Source organism: Puntigrus tetrazona, chromosome 17, assembly GCF_018831695.1.
Source record: "Puntigrus tetrazona isolate hp1 chromosome 17, ASM1883169v1, whole genome shotgun sequence".
Classification (NCBI taxonomy): Eukaryota; Metazoa; Chordata; class Actinopteri; order Cypriniformes; family Cyprinidae; genus Puntigrus; species Puntigrus tetrazona.
The window spans coordinates 15,267,876-15,283,461 of record NC_056715.1 but is presented as its reverse complement, the minus strand read 5'-3'; the positions used below and the strand labels follow the sequence as shown (position 1 = coordinate 15,283,461).

At 36.5% G+C, this 15,586-nt stretch overlaps 1 protein-coding gene across 1 annotated transcript in view; it reads right to left on the bottom strand.

Annotated features, from left to right (window-relative positions):
- The window catches only part of plekhh1 (pleckstrin homology domain containing, family H (with MyTH4 domain) member 1), a 37,581-nt gene extending 28,183 nt beyond the window's left edge, over positions 1 to 9,398 (bottom strand). Inside the window, 2 exon segments of the mRNA XM_043263861.1 lie at positions 961 to 1,130; positions 9,080 to 9,398. Of these exon segments, the coding sequence (XP_043119796.1) occupies positions 961 to 1,104 (144 nt within the window). The 5' untranslated portion in view covers positions 1,105 to 1,130; positions 9,080 to 9,398.
- Positions 9,399 to 15,586: the final 6,188 nt, after the last annotated feature.

Below are 15,586 nucleotides of genomic sequence, written 5' to 3'. Positions count from 1 at the left end.
AAAAAACGCCTGTTAAACAGCAGCTTACTTTCGACCCCTAGAGTTGTTAGGTTTATTAACTCCAGCAACATCATGCGACATCACGCATAGCAACCGCTTAGAATACTTTAACAGCCGTGTACTGTAGCAATGTTCTGCAAACACCCTAACAAAGCAGTCACAAACAAGCAACACAAAAGACAGCTAGCTTTGGTAATCTGGTAATTAATAAATAATTCCTTCTTGTTTAGCACACGCTGACACACACCTGTATGTCCGCTCAAGCGTTCGCACGTGTCAGTGGTTTCCCCCTGACTTTCCTTGCAAGGCCGCCTGCCAAGTTTGACAGTTAACCTTTTCTTGCAAGACGAAACGCTGAGGTCAATGCAGCATGACCAAACCATAGAGGAGGAGGGAGAGAAAGAGCGGACGAGAAACCAAGTAACTTGTTCCACTGTGACTGAGGAAAAAAGACTTTTTCTTACAAGAAATAAATGAGAAAAAGAAACAGCTGATACCACCAGTGCAAAAATACCATGGAAGAGTAATATGTCAGGTTGTAAAAGCATAGATAGATAGATAGATAGATAGATAGATAGATAGATAGATAGATAGATAGATAGATAGATAGATAGATAGATAGACACAATGGTAAATGGCCAATAAAAAAATAGAGAATACCAAAAGTCCAAAAATATAAAATATTACTTTGTGGAACTTTCTTGTTAGCGAGTTAGAATGATGAGACTTCATGAGCATGTTTACTATACTATCTGACCTTATAGAACATGTGACGTTCACTGTCAAATAAAATGGCTTTGTTACAGTCTAACTCAAGGGAATTGCTATTTGTTTTGGCTAGATGAACGTAAGAGTACATAATCTGTGCAAAATGCACATAAAATAAACGAATCGTATGCGTAACTGGAATGCAGTGGGAGAATTGTAGACCCTGTGTTACCCATAACACCCCTCATTTACCCTCTCAGCAAGTAGGTGGCGGATGTTTCCCGCTTGTAGACGAAACCTCATGAGCTGCGTTTCCAGGGCGATGCATCTCTTCTGCCAGTCCACACTGCCATTGGGCACTGCTGCCGTGGATACACCCTCCATCACCTCTGCCATCTGTGCCTGTGTGCCAGTCTCCCAACCTGCAGATAACAGTGATGGAAATTTGTCAGATGAAGTGATTATGCAATTAACATGTATGATTTACATGTACGCAAGGCAAATGAAGGACAGGGTTAACAGGTTTGTCTTGAAGCCTGCAAAGGAGGGGTGGGACAGTGCAACTAAACATCAAAACCAAAGCCATTAACACACATTAATAGTAGTGACCAATGTACAAGCCTTGATAGCGCTTTATAGCCAAAGAAACACAACATAATTTACAGCACTGACAAAATTCCAAGATTTTCCTGTTTTCGTTGATCTGGATTTTAGCCCAGTTGTGTAGATATTATCTGCACCTTTCTACGGTGGACCAGTAGTGCACAACATAATGAAATTAGCAACAGAAACAAGTCATGACACAATGGAAACAATTAAGACACAACACAAGTTGTAAGCCTCCGAGTGGTTGGGAAATAAAGATTTAAGAAATTAAATCACAATTGTTAAAGGTTGCAAAAATAAGAAATGGGCCTAGCTACAATTGAGATATATTATGAGATGCAACATTTCTAATTCACATATATTTTAAGATTTGAGATTTAAAATCGCATTGTGACAAGCCGTGTTTATAAGAATTGAAGTTGCAATTACAAAACATTTGTTTGTAGTTGTAATTTCCTTCTTTTTCAACTCCAAGACACAAACAGGCTTCTATCCGTCACCATTCTGCTTTATATCAGCCACCGGCCACCCTGCTATCTAACAACTAGGGAAAAATGCTGGTGGACCATTACTTAATAGTGCAACTGACAGGAACTGCTTCAGTGTTTATAGTGTTTTAACGACTGGAGTTTAATTCCGTTAGACAGTGTAATAAAAAAGAGGCCAAAATCTTCGTGATCTAAGCCTGACATTTACCATAAGATGAGAACACACTGTTGACATCACAGGTTTGGCGGTAAACGCTCTGGGCCAGGGGTCTCTTTTCACCTCTCTTTCATTGTTTCCCTCTCTTCAAATGAGCTCACTTTTTAGTGATCACCTAGGTAACCACTGAAAAGCAAACTTGAGCTGTGAGCTCATAGAGATGACACAGTTTAACAAAGGCTACCTTCTCGCTCTTTCTCTGCATACACACTACAGACACTAATATACACATGCATATATTGTGTGACGGACGTAGGGATGGGGTAAGTCAAGCTATGCATGTGTAGACAGTTTACCCAGCGGCCTAAGCAATCCCTACCCTATATTCAGCCACCTAAATATCCCTGCTCAAGCAATCCCTTCTTAATTACAGGCCCATGGAGAAACAGGATCCTGGCCCACACAATGGAGTCTTTCTGCATGACAGTCCCATTACCAATATGAGGGAGGGGGGTCTTTCTCTCTTCCCCTGAAATGGGGATAAAGAATGTGGAGGCTCAAAGGAGACAAGCTCTTGAATAGCGGAAAGCACTGATTATTTTTACCTGTACGAAGCCGACAGGCGACCATTTGTGGCTCACATTTTAAAAATGTGTAACATCTGTGAAACTAGTGAGTGAAGCTAGTCATTTTTTTTTGTCTGTTCATTTATTCAAAAATATAATCAAAATGCAATTCATTAAAATAAAAATACAAAAAATACATATTTTCTATGATGATTAACTTTTAAATATATGTGAATTCAAATTCCTTTTATTAATTGTTTGTGGCACATAAAGTAAACACTGTTGACTTTACAACAGATGCAACAACTGAATTTAAAATGAAGAAAAAGTGCATTATTTAAATAATTAAATTATTCAACCCTGATTGGTATAACCTTATATTGTCAGGGGGAAAAAATTGAGAGAATATTTTAACAAATTCCAAAAACATGCAAAAAAAAAAATGTTACATTTATATGACAGAGAAACAAGTCTTTTAAATAAATCAGATAATCTGAGCTTTTTATGACAAGGCAAGATTAGCTTAGGCTGCAAAATGTCATTTGGTGCAACTCTCAAATAATTTGGTGATATTTATGAAACAATAACAATAAGTTAATGATGTCTGCCTAAAACATAAATACAAATAATTCATGAAATATAATTATTTTTTAATTATTAATTATTATAAGATAATGAATAAGTCTGAAATGAATTATTTCTTTTTATTTTATGGTTACGCCGCATGACAATCTTGAAGATTTTATATAACCAAGAATATAAAGAGTACATTTCTAAGAACTTGCCATGTGTGCTTTAAAAAAATGTATTTATTTTTATTTATCGTAGACCCTTTTAGATCACTGACCGTAGCAAAATTTGCACAACTGCCACGACAAAGGCTCTCAGAGTCCTGCGGCGTATCTAATCAAAGCGCCGGGGTGTATGAGCTGTAGATCATCTTGTTAGTAGAGTTTAAATGTAGCCTGTCATAAATACGCACATAAGTCGGAAAATAGCTAAAAATAACATCTCTATTCAGATGGTGGGAAAAATACAACTCACAAAGCATAATGGTAGACAACAAAGTAAAAGAGAATATTTCAAAAATTCATGTCCCAACAAAAATACGTTTTTTTTGTTGACTACAAAAGCCATAACTGTTAACGTCTGGACAACATAACGACCCTTGTAACAGACAATAAAAGGAAAGCTAGCTGTGGCGTTGGAAGTGAAACAGTAAATGAGACGGACTGACACCAGAAGTCTCCGGCACGGCAGACATTCAAACTGCAGAGCGGCACAACTGCGCCATGTTGCACTCTACAATTAGCATGGTCGTAACTACAGCCCTACTGACAAATTACAGAAGCGGCGCACAGAGAGATTCCACTAGCTGACCAAAACGCTATAACTCTCTGTCCAGTTATGTACGGACTTGACTGAAGTCAAAAGCTGAGGTTTGAGAAACAGCGTCTGGAAGAGGCAGGAATGGCCTTCAGAAAGAGAGGTCAAATTAAGCCAATGTTTCTGCTAGCTCAGCCCACGTCGACTTGTACTGCCAAATATGACAGCAACATGCAAATAATCCATTTACCCCTGAAGCCTCTGTGCTAATGTTGCGAGGAACAAGGCATTTTGCACCCTTGTCTTGTTTGACAGGGGGAAGGGAGGAAGAGAGGAGAAAGAGTCACTACACTTATTCCCCATATGCCTGGAGTTGGACATATTCAAAATGCATTTTATAATTAGGATTTACCAAGGACAACATATTCACAATAATGTGGAAAAAAACTATTTAGTTAATATAACAATATCACATATGTTTCACCATCATTAATACATCTGTAATATAAAAGTGTGATCAAAGATGTGTAACAGCAATGGTTTAAACTTTTTTTAACTTAAAACCTAAGTCTGATTAATGTAATCACTAAATATCCACATAAGTCTTTGCAAACTAAAAAACATGTAAAACCACATATATTTAGGTATAATAACAATATAGAAATGACACAATATACACATGTATTCTTTTATATAAGTTACCAATTACCAATAAGTTACCAAAACTCTTATTCTATTTCTTGTTTTTATTTAGTGATTGAGATATCATATATATATATATATATATATATATATATATATATATATATATATATATATATATATATATATATATATATATATATATATATATATATATATATTATTTTATTTTTCAGTTCTTGTTGATTTACTTGTTTTTTTTAATTATGGGTGTTTGTTCAAATAAGCAATTTTACAACACATTAATAAATATTACATAAATATTAAGGTTGACAGATTTTTTATTATTATTATTGTTTGGTTGATTGATTTATATTTTTGTTCTTAGACTTACTGTATAAGATTAAGCCACCATGAAAGCTCCCATAAATATTTCAAACAAAACAAAATCTCTGGCAAACAGGCCTATAGATATCTCAAAGCGCATTCATAACAACAAATAAAAAAAGAGGTGCACGTCAAACTATAGCTTAGCTTTTAATGGTGAAAAAGTCTGTTATTTGCTATACTCAATATATTCTTATGACTGACACATGGAGAACATGTTAAACAGTGTAGTAATGGAAAGAGTAAATCTTATAAGCCAATGAAAGAGGCAATGTGAAATGAAAAAAAAAAGAGCAATGTGTGTGTAGGTCATGAAAGGCCAGTGGGAAACCAGGACAAGTCTCTGGTGCATCATTCAATAAAACAGAACCTCCTCTGTTATTCCAATAAAATGAATATCATTTTGAAACTCTATTTTATGTACCCACACGCGCACACACCCTAGATCTCTGCTGAGCGTGCAGCTGCGGTGATGTAAGCGATTAGGTGATTAAATGATATCATCGCAACAGCCGTGTGAAATCCCCTCTGTTGTTTTTCTGGATTGTCTCTGTCAAGACCAAACTGGTTTTCCAAGACTTTGGCATCCCATCCGAATTACTCAAATCAGCAGGAAAAAAGCATGTCTGGGTCAGCTTGTGGTATGTGTGTGTGTGTGTGTGTGTGTGTGTGTGTGTGTGTGCACGCAAGTGTGTTTCTGCCATTACAATTCAAATTTGAAGCCAATCAATGCCATTTGAGTCCTATTACTACTGCATTTATATTCAAATAAAAAAACGATGTGCGGTGCTATATGATATCATGTCTGTGTGTGTGATCGTCGGATCGAATAGTTAAAGTAGCTATTACAGGTTGGAGCGAGCAGTCAGTGAGCTTTCCAACTCTTTGCTCTCGCACGGACTATATATCTCAAAAGAAAGGCCACCACATGCAACTCAACCGAGCCTGACATCTTTTGTTTCAGGCTGCAACAAAGTTTCCATTTGGTGTCTGTGCAACAATTTATGGCCACCCATAACATCAGCTTTGGAGGTCTGAATGTCTGTTTGACTAACTCAAAGTAGCTGTTTAACAGAAAACAGCAAAATAGGATTCATTCCACCATGCAGATGCTTTGTGACTCCTTTGTGCTTTTCTGTACAGTTTTAACCTATTGAGAAGGTCTGAGAAGTTTGGTTCCTCCAAAGTTTCTAGTGGAAAAAAAAAACCAAGAACCAAGAAGTTGTTTTGGAAACTTTTAAATTAACTGGTAAGTCAAAAAAGCCAGTTTAGACTAGCTTAAAGCCAACAAGCTCTTCTTCTCTGTGAAGATTTAATCAGCACAACTAATGAGAAGTTCTAAGAAGGTTGGTTCCTCACAACATTTCTGGTGATTTTTTTTTTAAAACACTGTTGTCTGGTCTCAAAATATATTTTAACAGTATTAGAGAGAATTTGGGTCATGGATGGAGACCAGTTTTACCAGCTTAAGACCAGCTTGGCCAGGAGGTCTATCAAAACCAGCTTAAACCTTGTATTTTTTACGTGCCTGTAAAACTTCCATCAGTATAACTCTAGAGTAGTTCTGAGAAGATTAGTTCCCCCCAAGCTTTCTGGTTGAAAAAAAAATCATTGCTGTAGTCTCCTATCTTTTGATGGATCTAGAGAGGTTTTGGGTATCATTTAATTAACAAGCAAATTAACAAGCAGCTACACCAGCTTAAGACAAGCTTGAAGACCAGATAAACAATCCTTAAACCTAGCAGATGCGTTCTCTCTCTATTGTACTGTAAGGTTTTAGTTCACACAACTAATGAGAATATCATAAAAGATTGGTTCCTTTAAAGGTTTCTGGAGGGGAAAATAAATAAATACAATGCTATGCTCTCAGAGCCTGTATTGGTGGTTTTAGAGAGGTTTTGGTTTACTATTAAATCAGCCAGTCAGGCCAGGAGACCAGCACCATCTTACAACCAATCTGGAAGAGCTAGCAAACCTGATAAACCAGTTCAAACCAGCTTATGCTGGTAAACCATACCACCGAACCATAAAACAACTACATAAGATGACTGTTACTCTACAGCCATCAATGACAGCAAAAGCCGCTACTGAATATAGCACATCACCGCAGCCTGAGCCTCCAGATATGTCATATTTGGGGTGAGAACATCTGCTGTCGAATACAACACCCATTTAGTGGTAAAAATAGACTGGATTACATGAATCACAGAGAGTTCCTAACAGCTGTGGATCTCCTGCAGCTCATCTCTCCAAAACTCTTCTTCTCTGGTCTTCAGGAAGCTTTGTATTCAGCCTAATAACAGGCTTCTGTAAACTAGCCGCACTCATTATCAGCTGAAGCAGTAAATATAGCTTATGACATTCCTCCATGCTGAGGTGTAAACATCACCTACTCACCGTAGCCTCCCTCAGAAAGGACTGACTGATGCAGGATGAAGAGAAAACTTTACCTGGCCAAGAAAATAACGGTGCTTGCAAGACAGCAACAGACGTTTTAGGTATAAGCTTAGGTTTTATGGTTCGGTTTTACACAAATTAAATGGCATGTCGTCGTGTCACTCAGCACGCGACTTCTTCCATTTGAGTGAAAAGGCTAAAAGTTTATAGATAAAAGGGTCAGTGACAAATAAAGAGGTCTGAGACAATAAAACAGAAGACATTTCTAAATACTAGAGGGGGAAAAAAGAAACATTTTATGTACCATTTGTAACAAACTTTGGGTTACACTTTACAATAAGGTTCATTAGACAACATTAGTTAGCATGAACTAAGAATAAATACTTCTACAGCATTCATTAATCTTGGTAAATGCATATTTCAGCATTTACTAATGCATTTTTAAAATCACCAGTTTGTTACCATTAGTTAATGCACTGTGAGCTAACATTAACTAACGATGAATGGTTGTTATATTGTTAACTGAGTTTATAAAGTTAACAAAAATTATAAATACTGTAAAAAATGTATTGTTCACTGGTTTTTCATATTCGTTAATACATTAACTAATCTTAACAAATGAAATATAAAGTGTTAACAAATTTTGATTTAATGGGATGTGGTTTAACTATCCAGTAAAAAGTAATAACAGATTTTCCTTACACCTTCAATGCATAAGAGCGAGTACATCTTGGTAATGAAGGTTTCTTCAGGATTGTTAAGTAATATTATAATATTAAATTTGTTATATTTGTAAAACAACAAATTTAATATTATAATATTCCTTAACAATCCTGAACATAATTTTCTTTCATTCTACCATTAAACAGCTGACCACCTGAAACGAGATTGCATGTGATTAAAAATGTCCACATATTTAAAAAGGAATAACACTTTTTTAAAAAATTAAATTAATAAATAACACGCACTTAGCTGTGTTATAATGAATTGTGTTCTTTCTAACAATCGACAGTTATACCAGCTAGACATTTTCTTTTCATTTATGTCACACACACGGAATGATAATTTTAATTTTTTTTTATTTTTTATTTAATTAATTTTATGAAAAAATGTACACCGTAAAAGAGGTGCATTGGCGTGGCTGAATGTACAAGACACAGTCATGATTAATAAAGAAGCATGTTCGAATAATATCAACGCTGCGATTATGTGCAAGTGTGTAGGAAAGAGAAAAGAATAAACCAGGGTCTATACTGCTGTAAGCGTTTTCTTAAGGCTGTTTATTGTGCAGTCCTGAGTCTGAGGTCAAACTGTGATGAAACTCATTCATTGTACCCAAAAACTCCACGTGATCACAAATGCACAGGGAATGAAACACACATAAACACTCTATAGCGTGTTTTATTAACAGTAACAGCGCCGGTTATATATATATATATATATATATATATATATATATATATATATATATATATATATATATATATATATACCGGTTGCAAACTGCATGGTTACTCTTCCTTAACTATTTATTTAACATACAGAAGCTCTAGAACCACAGTGATGGGACATGCGTGCACTGCTGGCATGACTTTTGTCCAAAAATGGGCACGAGGCACAGGTGTGTCAGACTGGAAAATGTCAACATTAACTTATATGGACCCCCCCGAACATCCCAACTAACCCTGCAGTCGGAGATATGTGAAGCACGAAGACATTAAACATGATGACACACGCCGTGAGCCCAACCGGAGTCAAACTCTGGTATCCTCGTGTCCTGCGCTGCCCACTCATGATCCTACCTTGTGACTGTCCTTCTCCCGACCGCCCGAGATTTTCACTTTAATGTTTTCAAAGCCGGTGGATCACATCGCATCGCGCCGCTTGCGCTACGCCGCAGAACTTCGCAAACGCTCTCCAAAGACGCCGCTCCAAAACTTTCATTCTCCGTCGCGCCGTCTTTTAGCGCTCCCAGCCCTGCTCTGAACTCAGCAGACGTTGCAGCGGATCTCCATTCAGTAAATTCATCCTTTATTCCTTTAAAGAGCCGAGCGCCGGGGTCAGATTACGCCGGGAGCCAAACCCCCTGTCTGCTAGCCGTGCCCGATTCGCGAACTGATCGTTCTATTGAGTCGAATCTTTCAAATGAATCGTTTGCGCCCACAACGATCCGCAGTGAGGAGATAGCGAAGCGAATACATTAGGAAAGAACCTAATATTTGACCGATTGAGCTATGGGTAAGCTATAAAACATTGGTGTAAATGGACATACAAATAAAACGTAGGTTATATGTTTTGTGTTTTTTTATGAATCATGTCCCACAACAAACGGAACTGGGACACGGTAAATAAAAAAACAAACAAAGGTAAATAAAAAAATTTAATAAAAAATAAATAAGTAAAAAACATTGTGTTTTATATATAGCCACTATATATGCATATAATGTGCCAGACCGGGATTTTTAGAGCAACGTGATGACGTAAAAGAACCAGTGAATCAATTTAAATGAATTGCTCAAAAGTACCGATTCGCTGAACCAAATCACCACTTTCTGCGTGTCTGTGTGTATGCCTTGAACACACAGGAAATTGCATCAGGGGCCACTACTGTCCCACTCTGAAGTTTTTGACTCACTCCTGTGTAATTTGGGCTGGAAAGAACTTTGGATGGAACTGTGAAGATGAATGTCACGAACAAATGGTCATCCCAAAACTAAAATAAAAATGAAGAAATTGAATTTCGAATCGAAAGTGACGACGTTGAGTGGCTATTTACTTCCTAATAACAAAATGTATCATTTTACTTTCCACTTTTTATTACAATAATTACATAACAGGTATCAGTTCTCAAAAGTGGTGTTTAAGGAACGGAGATTACAGAAACGCCAGCATAATATCTGTGTTATAGTCCTGATATAGCCTACTATTTTTAAAATAATTGAAAATTCAAGCCATCTACTGCTAAAGTATAGTGTGAAAGTTTGTAGTTATAACGAATCATTACAGGCCAATAAAATGTTTGTAGGAGTGCAATTAGGAAGTTTGTGAGGAGAGACTGTATGCTTTAATTGGCTTCCTTAAAAAAAAAAGGAATGAAAGGAAAGAAAAAAAAAATCTAGCTTTAGGTCCCAAAACATTTGTAGCAAAAACTTTTATTCATATAGCAACATGCAATGCAGTCAGTGTGCAGTCAATGTGCTCAATCAGTCTTATAAATTTCATTTTTAATTTGTTTCGTTCATCTTTCGTTTTTCATCTGTGCATCCCGATACTCTCAACCCTGGGTTTGTTTCCTCATGAGAAATAATACGGCTACCTACAGTGCAGCTGCATGTAATGCCATTATCAGCTGCATTACATTTCCGGCATTAAGGGTTATTTTCTGTGGTTTTACAGAGCAACACCCTAGTATATAAATCCAAAATTTAACTTTGGGCCTGCTGCAGATGTTTGGATTAAAATAAGAGGACAGGCATGCCACATCTCTCTCTCTCTCTCTCTCTCTCTCTCTCTCTCTCTCTCTCTCTCTCTCTGTCCCAATCTCTTTCTCCATGCCTCCAGTGTGTGTGTAAAGCATGTAATGTTGAGGTAATTGTTAACCCCACCCTGTTGTGTACAGTACAGAAACGTGACTGCTCTGTCATGAACCGCTGCAGCCGTTACAAACATCGCCGTTTAATATCTCTGTAAATGATTGCAACATTTCACAAGGAGTATTAATAGCAAGGCATTTCTTTGCATCTGCATGTGTTTGATGTACAGAAATGTGTAAACATACACAAAAACAAATGCATAAATGATCACTTATAAATTCTATACAAAGCTTAAAATACAATTATAAATTACAACCCCCGAAAGGATATCATGAAACATCATACAAATATGCCCTATGGCATGAAATTAGTCTATGAATTTTACAGCCTGACCTCATAGCAATTCGTACATATTTTATGAGGTGGCTTATTATGGCCTTATTTATAAATTCATAAGGTTTTGTTGTGTTTACTGTATTTTACACATTGCACAATTCATATAAATTTGCATGAACCTACACCTTACCCCAGCATTACACCTACCCATCTCTCGAAACTGTATGAATTAGACACCTTGTAAAATACTAGAGATAGTGCTAGAATGTAATTGTGTGTGTGTGTGTGTGTGTGTGTATCTCAAGTGCATTAATTACTTTTTATGTAGATCATATAGTGTTATTTTCTGAACAGAATGAATGTAACATCATGCACTATATATAAATATATATATATATATATAAATAATATATATATATATATATATATATATATATATATATATATATATAATATGGATATTGTCATGGCAGAAAATTACCAGTAAGTTTCATTTAAAAAAAATGTCATCATATTAGCAGAGTATGTTTGGAACATATTTTTAATGGACTAATACATACTTTAAATCTGGAACATTCCTTAAAACAAATGTGGAAGAGAAAAGAAAAAAAGGGAGAGAAAAAGAGAGAGAGAGAGAGAGAGAGAGAGAGAGAGAGAGAGAGAGAGAGAGAGAGAGAGAGAGAGAGCTCCACTTCCCTCAGTCAAAACAAACCATGACAACTCAGCATGTACTGTAATGATTTACTTGACTGCGGACTACCTGGAAAAAGGGAAAAAAAAGAAAATAAAGTTTGTGGGAGTGAAAATGTTTGAGCGAGCACAAATGTCAGGTTGTGTGTGTGTGTGTGTGAATTCTGTATTCTAAGTTAAAGTGATTCTTGATGCAGCAGTGGACTGACATATCCTCTACTCACAAGCCACTGTCATCACCTAGCACACTAACTTTAAAAACCACATAGAGCGAATTCCATTCGAAAGTGAGCATGACTTACTCTAAAAAGCTCTTGTAGTGATGCAGGGTATTACTGTCTGATATGTAATCATTTAAACACCCAGCAGCCATAAAAATACAGTCAAGGACTAAGAACAAGACCATGAAAATATTGAAGACACAAGACCAGTAAATATGGTCACTTACTCGGAGAAGCACCATGAACGTTAGGTTCTTGGGCTCAGTCTTGAAGACCAAAACCAGAATGATGAAAGTATGGTATTAGATTTGGACTGAAGAACCAAGACTATGAAAATATAATCTTGGACTTTGTCTCAAAGACCAAGACCGTGAAATTATGGTCTTAGACTCTGTCTTAAGGACCAAGACCAAAACCATAAAAATATGGTCTTAGACTTCAGGACTAAGACAATTAAAATATGGTCTTGGACAGGCTGTCTCAAGGGTCAAGACCAGAACCATGAAAAAGATTAATTTAAAGGCCAAAACCAACACCATAAAAATATGATCTTGGATTTGGACATGAGAACCAAGACCAAGGCCATGAAAATATGATCTTAGACTGTATCTCAGGGCCCAAAACCAATGGACTCGAACTTGAGGACCAAAATATAAATATAAATCTTGGATTCAAACTCAAGAACAAGACCAAAAACATAAAAATATCTTGAACTGTGACTTGAGACCTGAAGACCTGACCAAAATGTCAGGAGCGTATGGACTTCAATGTTTCAACCTAAACTCAGTCTCAAACAAATAAACCGGTCCTGACTACGACAGTGGCTTCAGGCCTCACTTCCGACTGCAGTTACACTTTGCCGTGACCTTCAAAGGAGCAAAAATGCCATTTGGAACTCACTCATTCTCTTTCCATCACTCGTTTGTGTGCCTTTCACTCCCTCTCCGCTGTCCGGCGAGGATTTTATTGCCATTTGGCCAGCCTCTCTGGAACCTCAGTGGGAGTGGATCGTGATGGAAACTCCTTTTTTAAAAATGGAGAATCTAGCATAAACCATGTTTAACAGCAGAAACATGTAGCAGCAGCACAGGCCCAAAGAATCTGCGGATTGCCATTAGCAACAAAGCCGATGCATTTACTTGTAATTCCATTTTAATCGGCTAAATATGTATTCTTTGTTATCAATTTTCTCCTCTCTTTGTCTAACTCTGGCTCACTTTCTCTGAACATGAGCTTCGCGTTCAGCAGATAACGGAGTACAGCGGGAGAAGGTCACATTTCTGCATTCTTAAAAATAAAATGTTCCACCCGAAATGGATTTTACACGTCATAGGATGTTTGAAATCAAATAGTAATTTTTTATTAGTTATTAAAAACAACAAAGAATATATTAAAGCTATATATTATATATTAAAGGTGTTTGGCGTTGCTGAGTAGTTACTTACAGGTTAAAAGGTTTGATTTATATTTTATTTTGTATTTTTTAACTTGTATTTATAGTTAAGTAACGCAGGAACTTCTAAAAACCCTATTTGTACATTGCAGGCTTTTATTAGAATTTCTATTATCAAAAATAATTATGTTTTTACCGATTTCATTAATGATTGTAGCCCTGTTATGATCATCAATAAAGCAAACCATCAACAAGACAGAGTCTATATCATTCATGTTCATAGCACACGTAGTGCAGGAAAAACAAACATCGTAAGACTTTATGTCTAACAGCAAAAGGAAAAGTCTGGCAAAATGATGCAACATGATGTTTAGAGCTGAATTATAGACTCACAATTTACAGTATAAAATCTGATAACAGCACACTGGCTTAGCTGAACATTTGTTTAAGATGTAATGTCTTAAAACAATATGTATGTCTTGCCCGCTGGGATTGATGCAGGATAATATAAGGATCAGTACAGGTCCGTATCATCTGGATAGAGTCCATGGAAATGTGGCCAGACACTTGTCCTCAAATCACAGACTGCAAAACTGATGGCTGTTTATCACATTCACACAAGCCCCTTATTTCTGAACCTTCCACTGTATTTTACTGAGCTCTGCTATTGCATCCATGTCTCTGTAGGCCTCTCTCTCTCTCTCTGTGTGTGTTTGTGTGTTATGTTTGAATATCTGAATATCTCCCTAAGCTCTGACTCTCTTGAAAATTACAGCATACACACAGAGCTCAGTTCGAACGCTCTCCTAAATCTTGTGGATTAGTGTCTCACTGACTGAAGGTGTCTAAGCCAAAGCAACCCCCAAACATACTGTAAAAAAATTAAAATTAAAGGAAAATGCAAGATTAAAAGAACACATGCAATTTTATTGTATATAAGTTTGTGTATGACATTTCATGCACATTCACAAATATTATTTAAAATGATGCTGTTTGCAGGTATTCACACTTTAATCATGTGACTTTTTTTTCTTACCACCTATTTTATAGTGGTTAGTATATATTTACATTTTATAAGTTAATGAAATGTATGGTTATGAATTTAGAAATATCGAGTCAAATTGCCTGACACCACTATGTGTGTGTGTGTGTGTGTGTGTGTGTGTGTGTGTGTGTAATATTGTTCAAATTTTAGGGATTTAATGCTAATCAAAGCTACATTTATTTTATCAAAAATATAAAATACTAAAGAGTTCAGCATATTTTGAAGCACATTATAACTATAGAATGATTTCTAAAGGATGTGACACTGAAGGCTGGAGTGCTGAAATTGTAGCTTTGCCATCACATGAATAAATTATATTTTGTAGTATATTACAATATAAAACTGTTATTTTCAGAATTTTGTTAAATAATATTTCACAATATTGCTGTTTGTACTTACCTCCCACCTTTGGAGACCTACACACTCACAATTACAAGCCCAAATGCTCACACATGTTCCTGTAGTAGTGTTGTGTGTTTGTGTGCATACTGAGGGTGTTGAGGTGGGGTTGTCACTCACACACACACACACACACACACACACCTTCAGACAAACATACTACTCCTCTCAGCCCCTCAGGACAGATGAGATCTCTCACTAAATGGCTGAAGCATTTGCTATATCATTCTAAAGAAACAGCAGCTTGCGATCAGACAGTACAAGAGACTTATTGGGGACTTATTGTGCTAATATTTTTTAAAATAGCACATTGTCTGTTCTTGCCAACATTAAACTGTTTAAGAAAAGGGACCTTGTGTTTTAAAGGGGTCATATGATGCTGCTAAAAAGTACATCGTTTTGTGCATTTGTTGTAATGCAGTGTGTTTTTATTTGATTTAACGTGCAAAAACACATTATTTTCCACATACTGTACATTGTTGTTTTTCCTTTAAGCCTCACCTTCAAAAGGGGCGATTTGTACAAAGCTCATCGGTCTAAAAAACCAAAACGAGGTATGCTCTGATTGGCCAGCTATCTAGTGCGTTGTGATTGGCCAGATATGTTACGCTGAGTCCCGGCGCTATGACACCAAAACAATAAAACACATTACAAGCAAGGCTGCATCATTTGTTGCATCCAGTGGGGACTGA